Here is an 18710-nt window from a genome sequence, read left to right as displayed (position 1 = left end):
TATTTCATTCAATAAGGCAAAGCGTATTCCGCACCAGCCATGGGAAAGGCCCCCTTCTCTTTCGCTGCAAGTGAGCCTGAACCACAGGCTAAGCGGAAGCTGAACCAAGAGGCTGGGGGAGGGCTATTGCTCAATCGATCCAGCGAACGGATTTCATCCGTCAAATTGGAATTCAACCAGCAGCAGCCACCTCGAGGCAGCAATATACTCATGGGCAGCGAGAGAGGCAAATACCCCACAAAAGGGTTAGAGCTGCTAAGGGGGTGGGATGCGGGGACCCAAGCCTGGTTTGTTGTTCTGCAAACCAGGTTTGGTTTGTCTTAAACTGCGTGTCCTAACGTAGTCATTTAGCTTCGGGTGCTTTTCGTGGCAAAAGAGGCAAAGGCGATAATATATTACTACTAATAACAGAGGCTCAAGTGGCAGTTTTAACAGCAAAGTTACTCCCACTGAGCTATATAATAATACCAGATCAACATGTATAGTATAGGAATTGCAGCCTGAAGGGGCTGAACTCAAAAGCTACTCACCCTTGCATGGCTTTTCCTTTGCAATGGGGAGTATTGCAAAGGAATATTGCAATGAGAAATATTGCAAGCACCAACCAACACTGTGGGACCTACTTCTGTGTAAAGCAGGGGCTCGAGCCGCGGCCTCGTTGCTAGAGAGCCACCCACCTTGCGCGCGCACGGTCCCACGTTCAATTCCCGGCATCTCCCGGTAGGGCTTTTTGGTTTTTTTAAGCACTCCTGCCTGAAATCCTGGAGAGGTGGGCCAAGAGCCTTACTCGACTTAAGGCAGCATCTTAAGCCTCCCCCCCACACACACACACACCGTAGGGCTGCCCTGTTTCTAGGGCTCCCTCCAGGTAGAAAGCGATATGTAAAATGTGGCCAAGACGACGAATAAGCACCTTGGAGCCGTTTAATCTCTCCACTTAGGCTGTGCAGCTGCCTCTGCCCACGCCTACTTGCCCCCATGGAAGCCAGCGAAGAACGACGCCTACCGGTAGGAGCTGGGCCTGGGACACACACGAGAGCGGCGCGTTTTCCTGTCAGGCAGAGAGAGGGACAGCCCCGCGACGGCAGTGTGGAAGGACCCGTCCCTTTGGCGGCACGGAGAGTGGTGGGAGTGCCCAGAGCGCTGTGCTTGCAGCCCGTCCGATTCGCAGCTTCTCCTCGGCGGCGTCGCCATGTCCGTCAGCGAGATGTTCATCGCTTTGCAAGGGGTGCTCACGGCCGACCAGGATATCCGCGAGGTGAGAGATGGTCGCGCCAGTGCAAGGACCACGGACGCTTCCCCAGAGCTCGGAAGGGTGATCCCTTTCCTGCCCATCCCTCGCTGCTCCTCGGATCACGGGGACTAGAGCATTGGGTTTCCTACCTTTCAAACCGCGGGAGCCAACCTTTTAACAACTGCATGCCTGAAACATGGGACCCATTTCTATCACGTAAACAAAAAACCGCCATATGTGCCTCTTTTTGTGGATCCTGTAACATTTACAGTACATCCTATAACATTTCCCTCAGGAGAGGGAAATTTAGTTGTTGCTGTTTGTTACGCCAAGTGTGGGAGAAATTGCATCGGCTGAAATTTTCCGTCCTGCACCACCGTTAAATATCTTGTTCTCCTTTGCGTCAGGTCGCCTGTTCTTTGTCAAAGCTGAACATAACAAAAACCAAAAGCCAGTAATGATTGCAAGCACTGCTACCCATCTTGGGTCAAGGTGTGATCCACTATGGGGTACTGACCCATCACAAGTAGCAGTTTGATGAACAGAATCATAGTAACAACCTAATTGCTTCATAGATAACCATTAGTTAGCTAAGTATCGGAGACCCCGTTTTTCAAAAGCCAAGTCGTGTACCCACTGCTTTTGAAAATTTTGAAATCTATGGTTTTATTTTACATGAATGGTGCCAGAGATCACCCGGGTGGGTTACTGGGACTCCCTGGGGTCCACAAACCCCCAGTTAGGAACCAGAGGTCTAAAAATTTACTAGAGAGAAAGACAGGCAAAATTGAACAGCAGCTTTGTGCTAACACATTGCATATTTTTCTGTACCATCAAGTTCTGAGTATTTTATTGTTGTTTACAGGAGATCAGGAAAGTTGTTCAAGCTCTGGAGCAAACAGCCCGGGAAATTCTTACAGTGCTACAAGGAGTCCACCAGGGGTCTGGATTTCAGGACAGTAGGTCATGCTTTGTTTGCCTATTGAGGAAAAAAATAGCACAAACATGTTTACATGCACAAAGAATGGTTACAGAAGATGAGGATAAAATACCACTCAGTAACATAAAAGTGAAATGGTTATGTGTTTTGTGAAAAAAAAACATTTTTCTACTCCAGTTTCTTTGTGAATTGGAAATGTAGGAAAGTGAATAATGTACAATAGACTACAACACTAAATTTGACTTGGTCATTTTGGGGCACTTAACTAGTCAACAAAGACTCATTCAGTTGTGAAATCTTAAAACAATTCTGGTGTCTATATCCTATCAGGCAGGGCAGGGCAGCTTGTGTGTTCTACTCTGCTTGAGCAGAGCCAGGTGCAAAAGACATATGATTAGAATTAAAGAATTCAGAGCCTGGAAATTTTTTAAAGGCCAGAACTGAGCAAAGCACACAGTCTTTCCACACAATAATCCACTCCATCCCCATTTCAGCAGTACAATTTAGTGGGTCATTTTGTTGTTGCAAGTGCTAAACATATCAGAGTAAGAAATCCTTCCTGATCTGCTTCAGATCACCCAGAGAATTACTATTCAGTCACAATTTACCTTCTGTTCACTCCAGATGTGGGGAGCCTAAACAAGTAGAAGCAGGCTTCCTGCTTCAAACTGCCACCCTCCAACTTGTGGGGATTGGGGGGGGGCAGTGCTAGCACATTTGCTTCCACACCTCTACTCATCTGACAGCTTACGCAGTTGCAGGAATGAATTTCCCAGTAGAGCAGAGCGGCTGCAATAGCATTCCCACAGTAGAGCCATTGATATTTACTTTGAGGGTGGGAAGGGGGAGGAGGTGGGAAGGTCAGGGCTATACAGCCGAGCTAGCTAGCAGGAGCCCTGGATTGCCTCTGCCAGGGCATCCATAGAACCCTAACACCCACCCACCTAGTCTTTCTCTGTGACAGTGACTGCTTCCAGGCATCTGTTGCTGCAGCTGAACCACTCCTGTCATCATGAACTTATTTCAGTGGGACTAAACCATGACTAACTTAGGCTGCAGTCCTGTATCCACTTAGCTAGGAATAATCCCCATTAAACTTAATAGAACTTAGTTTTGATGCATAGGATTGCTGAGTCCTATGAATGGATCCAGTGAATCAAACTTAATAGAAATTTAATAAATATATAAATGCTGTTGGGGTTGTTGTTCATTATAGTACATACGTTTGTGTTTTTATGTTGTAAACAACCCAGTGTTTTTCAGAGGGTGGTATAGAAGCAAATAAATAAGAAACCTGTTTCTTTTAAAGTATCACAGTATTGTCTTTGCTCATGGTACTGTGCCTAAAGGGTGTTTTCTTTAAAGAAACTCAAAAACCAATAACTAGCCTTTGTTTTCAAGGTTAAGTGCTGTTTGTTTTTAATTTCAGTACCAAAGAAGTGTCAGAAGGCTCGTGAACACTTTGGTACTGTTAGAACACAGTTGGCCTCTCTGAAAAACAAGTTCCCTGCAGATCAATATTACAGGTTAGTAATTATTTCCTCCTGCCTTTGTGGTCTTTTTTTATAATAATATTTTATTCTTTTTTCCATATAGAAAGTTACATTTGTTACTGAGCAATTTTAAACCAATCATTTTAATATGATGGCTATGATTTATTTCTACTGTTGGAGGCAGTATGCTTCAGCATACCAGTTACTGGGAACCACAAGCAGGGCGGATGCTATTGTACCACCACAAGGATAGGATTTAGGACTAGATGGGCATTTTGTCAGTCTTATGTTTAAAGTGCCAGGAATCACTTTCTCTCCCCCCCCCCCCATGCAGATTTAATGAACATTGGAGATTTGTGTTACAACGTTTGGTGTTCTTAGCAGCATTTGTTGTCTACTTGGAGACGGAAACCTTAGTGACTCGGGAAGCTGCTACAGAAATACTTGGAAGTAAGGAATTCTTTTTTCACTTAAACGCAATGAATGTTGGCTTTAGTGATGTAGCAAGGCTCCCTGTCTAAGGAATTCAGTAAAATGTTAACCTAAATCGACACATCGAAAAGCTTCTACATGTCACTTAGCTTTCCTTCTAAAACCTTTTGACATAGTTTGACGGTGAAATAAAGACTAGACCTCTGCTTCAGCTCTGCCGAGGTTCCTTTTTTAACTGAAAAAAATTAGTAACTGTGAGTAAAAAAAGGGAGTCCATATATGCACTGCTTGAGAGCGATGAGTTGGCAGAGTTGCAGGCTCCCTGGAAAGGTAGAAAGTCCACAGTGAAAGACAGAGGAATGTGGGGAGATTAGGTACAGTGTATGAAGCTTCTATACATTCTTATTTACAGTGGTACCTCTACTTACGAATTTAATGCGTTCCGAACGCACATTCGTAAGTCGAAAAAGTTTGTAAGTTGAATCCCATAGGAATGCATTGGAAGAAAAAATTTGTAAGTCGAAGCAACCCTATCTAAAAATTCATAAGGGAAAAATCCTATATAAACCGCATCCAAGATGGCGGACGAAGCTCAGTTCGTAAGTAGAAACATTCGTAAGTAGAGTTATTTGTAAGTAGAGGTACACAGTACTTTGAAGAAGCCACACTTGTATTCAGTGAGGCTTACTAAATCTGTTTAGGATTGCAGCTCTACTCCAGCAGTGTGGACTTTGAATGGCAGCTACTCATGAGGATCTTGGGCAGAGGTTTTCCCCATGAGCCCTGCTACCTGAAAATCCTTTTAACTAGAGATGCTAGGGACTAAACCTGGAGCCTTCTGCATATAAATAATGTGGTCGGCCACTGAGCTTTGGTGCTTTGGATTTGGGGCTCAGATATGTAACCAAGATGACCTGGTTAAACCCTACAATCCTTCCTAGAGCCCGAGATTAACATCCGAGGTACTTCTCTGTGTGCACCCACCGAGAGATGTCAGAGAGTGGCAATGAGGGAATGGGCCTTTTCAGTGGTAACTTCAGTTATAGGGTACTCTGCCCAGGGAAACTCACCTGACGCTGGCTTTGTCCTCTTTCAGGCACTAGGTGAAGACATTTTTATTCTCCCAGGCACTTGGACAGCAGCACTGGTACTGGAACTTTTGGTGGCTACCAGGGTATATACATCCGGTGTGAAGAGCGTGGATGCTTTGTGCTGTTTCAGATCAGATTACTTTTTCTTTGGATGAACACTTTTAGTATTTTATATTTGAATTGTTTTTTAATTGATCAGTGTAATTAACTAACCATTAACCTAAAAGGAAGGCCTAACCTGAATTGGCACTCCTTTAATTTTGGAGTCTTCTAACCCTGGTGATTTGTATTACCAGAGTTGAATCCAAATTAGTTCATTCTTTTTGCAGTTGAATCTGAAAGAGAGAAAGGCTTTCACCTGGACATTGAGGATTACCTCTCTGGGGTGTTGACTCTGGCTAGTGAGCTGGTAAGTAGAGAGTATTGAGAAGTTTTAGAACTAATGCAGCATTACTTACCTAGTTGGACTGAAAGTAATATCCAGGGCCTTGCATGGACAAAACTAGAGGTTACATACCATGGCTCTTTCTTTAATGAAGTTTGCTAGTTGTTCTTTTTCTGCAAAGGGAGACTTATTAGAGCTGGTTGCATATTACTCTACTGTAAGGTTCGCAAGATTGAGGCTTCTTCATCAAATATGCTCTAAAAGCCAGTTTAATTTAACCTCTGGAAGGAAGACAAAGTGCCGAATACCCTGTCCAGATGTTAATACTGTTGTGGGACTCCAGTAAGGCCTACCTGGCCTGATTTGGTCTGTGCATGTCTGCTTAGCTTGAACATTTCTGCTTTCTTCCATAGGCTAGGTTGGCAGTGAACAGTGTCACAGCCGGAGACTACGCCCGTCCCCTCCGCATCTCTGCTTTTATCAATGAGTTGGATTCCGGATTCCGCCTTCTCAACCTGAAGAATGACTCCCTAAGGAAGCGCTACGATGGCCTCAAGTACGATGTCAAGAAGATAGAGGAGGTGGTTTATGACCTGTCAATCAGAGGGCTCAACAAGGACTCAATTGCTAATGCTGCTGGGGAGAAATAGAGCAGGGCTTGTTGAACTGAAGCAATTGTTACCTCAGTCTTGCTGCCAATGAAGGAGAAGCTTTAACTTGAGCTCTCCAGCAGTAGTTTAGAGGAACCACAAAGTTGCATACCACTGTTTTTTTTTCCCTAATGGAATGTTTAGTATGTCCAAACAGAAGCCCTCATCCCCCCATGCCCCTCTAGCAGGCTCTGCTTGCAGTCCCAAGTCACTCTGGTGTAAGCAAACTGTCGTCTCTGAACTACAGCTGTTGCTATCCCATTATCCCTGCAGAACTAAGCATGGAGATTATTTCCCTCCTGCATCACAGCCTTTGTTCAAGCATCATCCTTTTTGGATCTCCACTTCATTTACACGTAGCACAATTTATGCACACTGCTGCCCTGGGCTCCTTTGTAATAAATAAAAGTTCAGTACTTGGCTGCAGCTGATGTGTAAACAGCTTGTCCAAAAGCATTCATTTTCTACAGTACTCATCTGTGTGAACCAGATAATTGCTGCATAAAATCAAGAGTTCAGAAGACATATTGTTGGGAATAGTCACCATTATACAGTACACATATATTTGTATCCTTAAACATGCTGATTTTTACATTTGGGAAGAAAAGTGAAATAGTCATTGAAGCTGAACAGTTGCTTGTGGGCATGTTCCATGTATATATATATATATATATATATATATATATATATGCTTTAAAAAGCAAATCCTGGAACATGTTTTAGGTGATTTTTTGTGGGGGGAGGGGCAGAGATTTCAAGGAGATAAGTAGTTACGTAACAGGGTGAAGGTGTTTGTGGTCCTTTGAATTCTAAGTGACCTGTTTCACATTTCCTTCATTTTGTATTGTATGTTTTTTATATAACGTTCTTGGTCCATAATGCAGCAAAGAATGCATTTGGCCTTAACAAAAAACAGTGACACTTACCTTGATCCTAAACACATGTACATGGCGACAAGTTGCTTTGTGCATAGGAACACAGCTTTTGTATGTAGGGTGCAGGTGCAAATCACTCTCTTTTCACCTCCACATGTGTGCTACCTCCACTGTATTGGTATTTAACATCCATCTTCTGAATCTCATTTATATGTGCAAAATTTGTTTCTGCAATATACTGTTGTTCTGTCTGAACATTTTTCATATTGTGTGCTGTATAGGATCTGTTTTCCCCCTTGCCCTAAAGTTTTTCCTTTGGCAAATATCACCTCCAAAAGATAAGAAAAATATTTGTACTTTACTATATTAGTGGCTGTAAGTATCTTTTGTTTGTAAATCTTTGCCTTGTTCTGATTACTTTTTGGGATGGGTGGGGGAAAGTTCATTGAAAAGCAAAATCTTCCTTTGTTAACATGGGTAAATAAAAGACACTGTTCTTTAATGTTGTGCTTCTGTGATTTTGTTATGAATGTTTCTTACAAGCTTGCACCCTGTAATTCACAATAACTTGTTTAGTATACGGGTGTCATATTTTCTTCATTTTAACGAAAACCCCTTCTTTCAAGACACTGCAATTCTACAGCGCCCATTTTGGGAGGAAGGCTATGATAAAGCATTCACAACTGGTGCAGAAAATCTTGCTAAATGATATTCTTACAGGTTTTTTTCCTGTCAGCTATAGAATAGAAAAGTGCTGCCACGTATTTTGTTCTCTAATATTCTACAGAGTTCTTTTTTATTATTATTCTCATGTGTCACTAGGATAGGTGTGATCTGGTATGGAAAACAAAAAGAGGAGTTAATTAAAGTGCAAGGAAACATAATTATTAAAACATTTTATGTTAATCTACAATAATGTAACGGATTCCTTTTCAATTAAAATTTTGAAATACACTAGATTACATCATTTAAATAATCACAAACTAGAAGAGGTAATTGAGCCTTATTAACAGAAGCATATTTCAGAAAGATTTCTGATGTTAAGACATTCCTTGGATTTCTACAATGGGTTTTTAACCATTTACAAACAAATCCAGTGATCTGTAAAGGGAGAGAGTATTGCTTATCCACAGGATTATACAGGTATTCTGGAATGTTTGTGAGTGAACTTTGAATATATTTCGGCTTCCTTTTCCATTTACATGTTACATGCATTCAGTGCAAAGTAAAACTCGGTAAACTGGTTCCTACATGGGCATGAGGGTAGAAGTAGAAAACTGATAAGCTAACAAAAGATGAATGAATTAAATGTTTCCTGGGAGAGCAAGCTGAAATGAGGCTAATTATACTGTCTAAACATTCTCCTTTATTGTGTTAATACTGCTCTAAATTTGACTGGATGTTGCCTAATGCTGTTATAATATATGCACAATGAAACCAGTCTATCATATATGGTCAAAATTCCATTTTCCCAGCACAATCATGCAGTGTCAGACATCTCACACTCTTATCTGATCCCCACATTATTAACAATATTAGCTCAATATTTTCTCTCTAGAGACCTGCTCCTCATGATCTGGTGCCAATAACCCCTAATTACCATAGAGGAAGACATCCCAAGTAGGCCACAAATCTGAAGGGCCCGCCCTGCCCCTCAGATAGACAACACACATTTTGTTGTCTTCTCTATTATGCCTATTTACAAAATGTGCAAAAGATTCCCATTACCCAGAATCTAGATCTCACTTCTCTTACCACTTAAGAGCCTCCACTGATTTCTCCTTAGGCCAAGTTGTGCTGAAGTGATTATTTTGGCTAGCCAGATTAACTCCTTATGTTCCTACAGCTCATGCTTAACTCTCACTCCACACTTAACAGGCAGTCTTCAAACTAACAACACTCTTCCTTTTCTCTACCAGCTCAGTCAGTTACACTAAGCAGAAGGTTGGCCACCAATCTCCTCTAAAAAGGACAGCCTCCTTTTGACAGTTCTTGTTCAACGGGGCCCTCACTTTATCACCTCATAAGGCGATGCCTCTCAAAATGGGGAATGTGGATTTGTGGGGCACCTACAAGAGGGGGGGGTAGCATTTTGTATGTCTTATTGATAAGTAGGTCTATAAAGAGGTTCAAGATTTCCCACAAGCTGAGTGTCTACCTCATGGATTTGCTGAAAGTGAAGGGTGGAATGGTCAGTCACAGACTGCTGTGGGTTACCTGGACCATGGGCTGTGGAGCAGCTGAGAAGAGGAGGAGCGGAGGTAGGGGAGCAACTGTGTGTGTAGGAACCACACAGTTGGGAGCAAAGCAGACATAAAGGTTGTAGGAGCCAGGTAGCTACACCCAATGAGGTTTCTAAGTTGGGTTGTATGGAAGATCTAACAAGCTTAAAAACGGGGCACATTTTCTCCTTCAATTTGAGAAACACTTATTTAAGTGGTACTCGTCACAAATGAATTCTCAGTAGAAAATGACATTGTTATGGATAGCTCCAATGCTAATTGGCCAGGTGAAGTTCATCCTTGGTGCAATTTTTGTTGAAAAGGAGATCTTCAACCCAAAGCAGGTCGTGGGGAAATATCTGAGCTTACTTAGCCAAGTCATTTCGCAGTCAGCGATCCTTTCATGACCTATTGTGCGATGCGCTTATCATGATGTTGGGCAAGGCGTTGCGCCGCTTCTTCCAGGAGCCCAGCTCCCGAGAGTACCTGCGTATCTGCCTGAACCAGTGGTGAGTCCGTGCCTTGTCTCCATCTCGGAACACAAAAGACTCCCGCCTGATCTCAAGGAGTTCAAACGTGTCGTCGCAGTCGGGATCCACAGAGACCACACAGTTGCTGAGTCTCAAGGGCTCCCTGAGCAAGCTGAACTTCCCATTGTTTTTGTCCCTAATCAGTACCAATACTGCATCTTTCACAGGCCCTGGCTCTCCGGGTTCAAAGCTAGACTCGGAGGCGCGCCTGATGTTGACCATGAGGAGCACTTGCATGTTCTGGAATTTTAAGGTCTTGCTGCCCTTTTTGACCCACTGCCCATCAGGAGGCTGGGCCAGCTGCAGGGGCCCTTCCATCACAAAGCGGGTTTCTTCCCGCAGCCAGCCCACAGTCTTGATAGCGGTTTCCCTCATTTCAATGTTAATGACCTCCCTGTTCTTCTTGCTGTCCTGGCGGAAGGAACGCAGAGTCCACGAGTTCCCTTCCTGCTTGGTCTTCATGTTTATGTGCTCCAGGTGGGACTCAATGCGGCTTTTGGCCTCCCTCAGGCTGCTGTGATCTGGGTGGTACTCAGTGGTGGCTTTGATGATGCGGCTCAGCAGAAGTGGGTACTTGGTGACTCTCTGCAGTGGAGCCATGAGGAAGGACCGCAGATTCATGCGGCGAAGCGCTGTGTTGTCGTTCTGGGAAACATTGAGGAAAATCCTGCAGGGAGGTCAAAAAATATATATATTTTGTAAACAAGTACAGGAAACAGAAAAGCTTACACTGAGGGTCTTGTTCTTACATACACATTAGGCATTGCTATCTTTAATAATTAACATTTACAAGGTAATTATGACTCAAGATCCCAGAATGTTATTGATATATATACTGCTTTCCTGCAAAACCATTCACTTGATTTGCTAGACTCAGGAACATTTTTGATTTTTTTCCATTCTCAGGCTTTGTTAATGCATCACTAAGGTAAGGTTCAATAGACTTGCGGTTGATATCTTAGTTGTTAAATAGTACTAAAATTATGCAAATGTAGACACAGGGCAGTATCTAGCATATTAGTTGCATTAGTACAGGGAACTTTTTCACCCTCTCCTTGTCCTATGTGTCCCCTGTGCACCCCCTAAATCTGTTCTGAGGGCTCCCCCAGCCCTCTAGAACAGATTTGGGGGGGAGGTTGGAGGTGCAGGGAGCACTCAGACACTGTACTGGGAATGTCACAGATGGATGGGCACAGCCTTTCTTTCGTTCTGATAAAGGACCAGTTGGTGACGTGCCTTTGTTGTTAAACTCTTCAGCTCTAGCTGATGCCATGTGCAAATGTCTGGACATTGATGACCCCCCCCCTCCCCAAAGCATACTTGCTCCAAGGGGTGTTGCTAAGCACTTAAAAGTATGGGCTCATAGACACACTTTCATATATCTGAATTAATATGTACAGATGCAAATTCAGAATTTTAATATTACAGACGGTAAGCCCATCAGGCACCCCAAATATGTTCAATTATCTTACACCCCACTCCAGATCTGTCCCCTCTTAAATTAATTAACTCTCGTTTTCCCAACAGATCCTTCTCCAAATTCATTTAATCCCCTTACAATTGCCCCCATTCATTATTATCTCTAGGTACAATCATTTCAACAGCTGGGTACACTTGCCCTGGGCCTTGGAGGGTTAAGATGACTGGGGGGCTCCACCAGGGGCCTGCAGGACTTACGGTGTCATGTCAAGAACAAGACTTCCATGCCGGGCTTCATACAAGCTCTGAATGGTCCTGCTACCAACCCAAGATTAAGAGGTCTCCTCACCTGAGTAACTCCTTCTCTTTTTCCAGTGCATTGAGCATGTTCACTGAAGATGACTGCTGGAGGCAGTACGTCTGGAAGGCAGGCAGCATATTGACAAATTCCAGGAATATTTCACCGATGCACACAGTCATGAGGTCATCATCACCCTGCCGACACACAACACACAAGGCAATGCATCAGCCAGAGACGTGGAGGTACCTGAGGCCATTAAAAGCCACCGGCCTAATATTCAATTGTGGTGAATTTGCTGGAGTGGAGCTGGTGACATTGGTGTCTCTACAGTTTACGGGGCTGAGGTGGGGCACGGCAGCGGCAAAGGCAGGGCTGTGTGGACATACTAGCAGGAGGACCAGATTGGTGTCATAGAATCGTAGAGTTGGAAGAGACCACAAGGGCCATCCAGTCCAACCCCCTGCCAAGCAGGAAACACCATCAAAGCATTCTTGACATATGCCTGTCAAGCCTCTGCTTAAAGACCTCCAAAGAAGGAGACTCCACCACACTCCACACAGCCCTGACTGCATCAGCGCCCTGCCCTGCCCCATCCCAGCCCTGCCCAGGTAATATGCAGCTCAGACCTACCACCTCGACTGCAACTGCTAATATTATAATATCCAAGCTGATCTTGGACTACGCGTTAGCAACACACCTCATGATAGCTGTTTCAACAGTGAGTTTCTTTCAGCCACGTTTCCCATGAACTACAGCTTGAATGAATTCTGAATAATTAAGCTCTTTCCGCACTGAAAACAAGCAAAAGTGCTACACGTTTTTTCCTTGAACCTATACCAGGAACTGCTAACTTCTGCAATCTATTCTCCAAACAGTGGCCCAACCCCAGTCGCTAGGAATCACAAGGGAGGAAAATGTTGTTGTTATACTTCTGTTTGTGCGCTTCCCATAGGCATCTCATTGGCCATTGTGAGGACAAGATACTAAGTGAGATGGGCCTTTGGCCTGATCCAGCGGGGATCTTCTTATGTTTTTCTATTGACTCTGGTAGAACATTAAAGTGTATGCAAGCACAATGCAAAAGTGATTAATCTCAGCTTGACAACCATGTTGTTATTCCCTTCCATGCCTTTTAATGATTTACTCTCCTGGTGTATATTTTTAGAACCTGTTACATTTTGATTCCTAATTAAAAAAGATAAAAGTATTTCACAAAAGACTATTGCAAGACCATTCCCCTTTTTCTGCCAGCATGAGGTGCTGTAGCACAGAGGTTCCGTTATGACAGAGCATACTACACTATTGCTGAAACAAAAACAAACATTCATAATTAAGGAAACATCCCATCCAACTTAAATGGTTTGATGAAATCCATTAGCAGACAGCATCCTTGCAAGCTAAACTGGATTTCAGTTGAATTCCATGGATTAAATCTGCATTTTTGCAATGCAAATTTTGCACATATGATTTTGAGTTCTAGATTAATTTTAAAAATCGTGACTGGCAGAGCTGAAAATGACTTACAGGGTCTCTTACGCCTTGAGTCTTATCCCTTACCCCCAGCTCCTCTATTGTCCTTGGTCTCCCTCCTTGGCTTCGCAGCATCTTAAAAAGTTCAACTACGTATTTGACATAGTGGATAGCATTATCACATTTCCCCATTTTGGAAGATTATATCTTGGCTTAAAAAGACACAAACCTTTTGCCCGCCTGCACCACCAGCATGCAGTCCCTGGAAGGTCAGCTATGAGGAAATACAACCCTTGAACTGAAAAAGGTTCCTTGACCCTCAACCAGACTGGCTGGGAGTGACCCCCAAGGGTTTCACACAAGTCTCTTTTCCAACCCTACCTGAGAGATGCCAGGGATCAAACCTTGAACCTTTGTATATAAAACATGACCTCTGACACCATCCCTGTCCTGCCTCCTTGTCCATATACCCAGTACTGTCTTCTCTGATGGCTCTCTAAGGCAGAGGTTCTTCACTGCACCTGCTACCTGATCCTTCCCCTTCCCTCCCTTTTTAAAAATGGCTAAGTCAGAGACTGAACCTGGAACCTTCTGCATGAAAAGCATGTGTTCTCCTGCTGAGCTCTGGCCCTTCCCCAAGGTGATTATCCGGCCTTCAAAATAATACTCTCTCCTGCATTTTTTACTTGCAAAGTTCAGCAACAGGGTGCAGAGCCATGTGCCATACACAGGATGCTAGTCTGTAATAATGAACCACCAAGAACTGCTGTTCCAGCAAATTATAAGTAACCTTGAGTACGTTCAAGAAAGAGAGCCAGTTTGGAGCGTGGCTCAAATAACACTTAAAGGATTTAACTAGCCTTGCGTCTGTTCTTGGCCACTGGCAATTGTTGGCAGGCAAAGCCGCTTTTAATTGCTCTCCTGTGGGCAAGATGGGCTTCTTTGAATGCTGCTGTAAAAATTAATTTCATGGTAAAAGGGTGTTTTGTTTCTTTCAGAGCCCTTAATAAAGCACAGGGCATAATATAAATACACAGCGGCGTGCAAATGCCATTCGCTTTGCTGAGGTGTTAGTGCAACCGTCTGCCTGCCGGCATTGTTTTCGTTCAGCCAATGGAAATGCGGTAATATTTGGCACTGATGGTAGGCCTCGCTGCGCAGCAAATTGAAAGTGCTAAAGGGGCAATTCCACATGTCATAAAGCTAGCCCCAGACTGGTCTGCTCAGGAGCACATGGGGCAAAGGGACTCAAGGGGTAAGGCAGCCTTCTCCAGCCTGGTGCCCACCAGATGTTTTGGACTACAACTCCCATCACCCCTGACCATTGGACATGCTGGCTGGGGCTGATGGGAGCTATAGTCCAACAACACCTGGAGGGCACCAGGCTGGGGAAGGTTGGCATAGGGATTCATGCATCGCAGGGGGTTGGATTAGATGATTCTATGATTCTACAAGGCACAAAGGATTTTTGAGATGCTTATTCGGACTTGAATTCATGTATCTTGTTGTCAATCACAAAGAAACACTCCAACTTGTTCCCTAATCTAGAGGCAGATGTTTTCTCACACAATTGAAATGACAATAAATAAATAAAAAGATGGTACCCTTTGGAACACAGGGAAGCTGCCTTATACCAAGCCAGACCATCTAACTCAGTACTGTCTTCTTTGACTGGTAGCATCTCTCCCAGCCCTACCTGGAGGTGGTGGGGGTTGAACCTGGTACCTCCTACACGCAATGCAGATGCTCTTACACTCAGCAATGGCCCCTTCCCCCTTTCAGCAGCTAAAATGAGTCAGGCGGAGGCACACCCATTCTCAATTCCCTTACCTGCTCATTAGGCATTGTGCCTTTCTAATGAGTGGCACAACCTTTGAGTGCCATAGTAACAAAGCTACAATGGCAAAAGTAGCTTATTATAACTGCACAGGGAAATGGAGAAGAAATCTGAGACCACACACACACACACACTACCTGCTCAAAGGCCTGCTCAATCTCTTCCTGAAGGTACTCCAGGAAGTTTTCGTTGAGGTCAATAAGCTCCTGTATGTTGCTGAAAACCACCAGCAGCTGGTCCTGTGTTAGCAGGCCAGCAGCTTGCATGGGGAGGTAGAATTCTTCCTTGATGATGCGCAGGTCCTCCCCATAGCTGGTTTCAGTGTTGACAAACTCCAGCACTGACTCCTTCCTCTCCGTCCGACACTTCAGGCACTTCTCGCAGAGGACGGCCCGCCTCTTGTTCTGGTTCTGGACATCCGTCTCCATCGGGAAGTGTCTCCCCCCACAGTCAGTGCAAGGCTGGTGGGCCTCCCACGCCTGCAGAGATGCCAGCGTCTCTGACGCCTTGCTCCTCCACTTCCTACTCAGCACCTGGCTGATGCCGCTGTCCGCCCGCTCCATCTCAGCTGACCTCATTCTTGGCGCCCCTCCACTGCTGGCATCGGCACTGTCCCTCTCGTCACTCCCGCCCACAATGCCACTGTCGGCGCTGAGACTGCTGACGTTGCTCCAGCGGTGTTTGGAACGAAAGGAGCCACCCAGAATGCCATGGTTCTCATCAATGTTGCTGCTGCAGTTGAGGTTGGCTTTCGTCAGCACTGGGCCTGAGCAGGGGGGGAAATAAAATAAATCTATTTGTAGAACCTTCCCATTGTTTTGTTCCTCAGCCCTGTTCATCCCACAGTAAAAAGCCTGTCCTGTTTTGTTTTGTTTTGTTTTGTTTTTCTCCTTGTGACCAGGAAGGATTCTGCAAAGTATCTGAATACAGAGACAGGGAGAACCTAGTTCTTAATGATATGTTGCTACATTCTGGCATTTTCATACATACATAAAGGTTTTCTTTTTCTTCATGCTAAGAAAAGCTTGACCTGATCACTAAGCATGCTCTTAAAGGCACAGTAGTAGGTCATTAAAAAGAAAATAGACAGAAACCCTCATTGTATTGTACTGGTTAAATTGTCCATCTAGCCTAACGTTATCTCCAAAGCCTTGGCCAAGGTGTTCCTCAGCCTTGCCTGCTGATATCCTTTAAATAGACCTAAACAACTTGTGACCCACCAACCCAAATATATCCCGCTGGCTACATTGCTTGCTGGGTGCTTCTATATATTTGCAGCCCCCCAAAAGTAGAGGTTTATCAAACTCCTGGTGGGCCACAATGCACGACTGTGTTTAGTTTTGTGGGCCACAAGCTAGGAGGTCTACTTGACAGCATGCAAAGAACATGCTGTTGGAGGATTGATGGCGGCTAACAGATTAAGGTTGAATCCTGACAAGAGAGAAGTACTGTTTTGGGGGGACAGGAGGCGGGCAGGTGTGGAGGACTCCCTGGTCCTGAATGGGGTAATCGTGCCCCTGAAGGACCAGGTGCGCAGCCTGGGAGTCATTTTGGACTCACAGCTGTCCATGGAGGCACAGGTTAATTCTGTGTCCAGGGCGGCTGTCTACCAGCTCCATCTGGTACGCAGGCTGAGACCCTACCTGCCCACGGACTGTCTCGCCAGAGTGGTACATGCTCTGGTTATCTCCCGCTTGGACTACTGCAATGCGCTCTACATGGGGCTACCTTTGAAGGTGACCCAGAAACTGCAATTAATCCAGAATGCAGCAGCTAGACTAGTGACTGGGAATGGCCGCCAGGACAACATAACACCGGTCCTGAGAGATCTACACTGGCTCCCAGTACATTTCCGAGCACAATTCAAAGTGTTGGTACTGACCTTTAAAGCCCTAAATGCCCTCGGTCCTGTATAACTGAAGGAGCGACTCCACCCCCATTGTTCTGCCCGGACACTGAGGTCCAGCACCGAGGGCCTTCTGGCGGTTCCCTCATTGCGAGAAGTGAGGTTACAGGGAACCAGACAGAGGGCCTTCTCAGTAGTGGCACCCACCCTGTGGAACGCCCTCCCAGCAGATGTCAAGGCAATAAGCAACTATTCTACTTTTAGAAGACAACTGAAGGCGGCCCTGTTTAGGGAAGCTTTTAATATTTGATGCTGTGCTGTTTTTAATATTTGGTTGGAAGCAGGGCTGCGCCCGCCTGCCAGCTGCTCTTTCGCACAGCAGCGCCCTCGGCAGCCGCGCTGCGGCTGCCCATCCGCCCGCCGCGCTGGGAAATGAGGCGGGGAGCACCGGAGGGATCCGTCGCACCACGGCGCCAGGGCACCAGAGGTGCTTAAGACGGCCCTGGTTGGAAGCCGCCCAGAGGGCTGGGGAAACCCAGCCAGATGGATGGGGGTATAAATAATAAATTATTATTATTATTATTATATTACGCTTATGAGTTACATTTCTCTCTTTAATTCAACAGCTAGGGAAGGATGCTCTCATTTGGAATTTGGCTCAGGTTTTTTGGAAGGAACAAGCCTGTCCTAAGGAACTATGCAAACAACAGGCAGAAGCCACAATTGACGGCTCCATCTGCTCAGTATACTTGCAGAGCAATTGTTCTAGGTTCTACTCACCTTTCGCTATATCATGCATGAAGTCAAAGGAAGCACTAGAGGATTAGAGCACTAGATTGAAGCTTAGCTCATGACACTGCCTTACCTTTGCATATCCCCTTTCCTGCATTTGCCAGGAGCCAGTTTGGTCCTGCATGGGCCCAATCCAAGCTATTGGCTGTTGCTATGAATTGTACAGACAGAGAGCACACTGGAGGAGGAGCTGCTACCGTATTCCCTCCCCTCTGGAGGGACCCTGGAATAAGAGGCTACAGCCAGCTGCAAAGCATAATCCAATGGCTGTTGGGTGGGAAATGTTTGGAGGTTAACTCTCTGAATGATGACTGCTAACCTCATGTCAAAAAAAACCCACCCAGAACTATGAGTGGCATGGACAGCCCCTGCAAGTCATACACAAAGGGAGAAAAAAGCAGGGGGGGGGCATACTGGAGTCTCTCTCTTGCCGGCGCTTCTGGGCATGCTGCCGTGCTGCTGCAGCGATCTTCAGCTCCAGTTGTTTCCTCTTCACAGCATCTGTTGGCATCGGATCACTGAAATGAGGCCGCAGCCGACACTCCCGTTGAGCTTTGGTGCAGTCCGAAGTTTCGTAGGAGATGTCAGAACTGGATCTGCGGCAGTTGGGGCTGGAGCTCTGGAAGGAAAGCAAGGGGTGGTTGTGGGGAGAAGTTTCTACTAAACAATATATGAGATACTTAAATAAAGGTAAAGGTAAAGGGACCCCTGAACATTAGGTCCAGTCGTGACCGACTCGGGGGTTGCGGCACTCATCTCACATTATTGGCCGAGGGAGGCGGCGTATAGCTTCCAGGTCATGTGGCCAGCATGACAAAGCCACTTCTGGCGAACCAGAGCAGCACACGGAAACGCTGTTTACCTTCCCGCTGTAGCAGTACCTATTTATCTACTTGCACTCTGATGTGCTTTCGAACTGCTAGGTTGGCAGGAGTTGGGACCGAGCAATGGGAGCTCACCCCGTCGCGGGGATTCGAACCGCTGATCTTCTGATCGGCAAGCCCTAGGCTCTGTGGTTTAACCCACAGTGCCACCTGTGCCCCCCCCCACGTAAATATATGTGGCCAAATATGACATCCAGCACCCCCTACCTCTAAAACCGTTGTTTCTCCTGGGGGGGGGCAACACCCTCACTCAACAAAGGAAGCAAAATATGAGCTGTTAGTGTTACATTAAATGCATGTTCATGAAAT

At 45.3% G+C, this 18710-nt stretch overlaps 2 protein-coding genes across 3 annotated transcripts in view; one reads left to right on the top strand and one right to left on the bottom strand.

The window, feature by feature from the left end:
• Nucleotides 1-1131: 1131 nt before the first annotated feature.
• TSN (translin) lies at nucleotides 1132-7602 on the top strand. The gene is made up of 6 exons (XM_035128845.3): nucleotides 1132-1258; nucleotides 2100-2193; nucleotides 3604-3700; nucleotides 4002-4117; nucleotides 5520-5599; nucleotides 5989-7602. Exons 1-6 carry the CDS (start codon nucleotides 1193-1195, stop codon nucleotides 6223-6225), a joined length of 690 nt encoding a protein of 229 aa, XP_034984736.1. The 5' UTR covers nucleotides 1132-1192; the 3' UTR covers nucleotides 6226-7602.
• Nucleotides 7603-7981: 379 nt separating this feature from the next.
• Nucleotides 7982-18710, bottom strand: part of LOC118091662 (uncharacterized) — a 71204-nt gene continuing 60475 nt past the window's right edge. For both annotated transcript variants that reach the window (XM_035128831.3, XM_088662368.1), the window contains exons 5-8: nucleotides 17932-18136; nucleotides 15017-15645; nucleotides 11621-11766; nucleotides 7982-10519 (exon numbers count right to left, since the gene is read on the bottom strand). In XM_035128831.3, coding sequence (XP_034984722.3) covers nucleotides 9724-10519; nucleotides 11621-11766; nucleotides 15017-15645; nucleotides 17932-18136 — 1776 coding nt within the window. In that variant the 3' untranslated portion in view covers nucleotides 7982-9723. The remainder of the gene's footprint in view (nucleotides 10520-11620; nucleotides 11767-15016; nucleotides 15646-17931; nucleotides 18137-18710) is intronic.

The sequence above is a fragment of the Zootoca vivipara genome, chromosome 1 (genome assembly GCF_965207765.1).
Source record: "Zootoca vivipara chromosome 1, rZooViv2.hap1.1, whole genome shotgun sequence".
Classification (NCBI taxonomy): domain Eukaryota; kingdom Metazoa; phylum Chordata; class Lepidosauria; order Squamata; family Lacertidae; genus Zootoca; species Zootoca vivipara.
The sequence above is the reverse complement of the archived record's forward strand: the minus strand, read 5'-3'. Positions and strand labels throughout refer to the sequence as shown.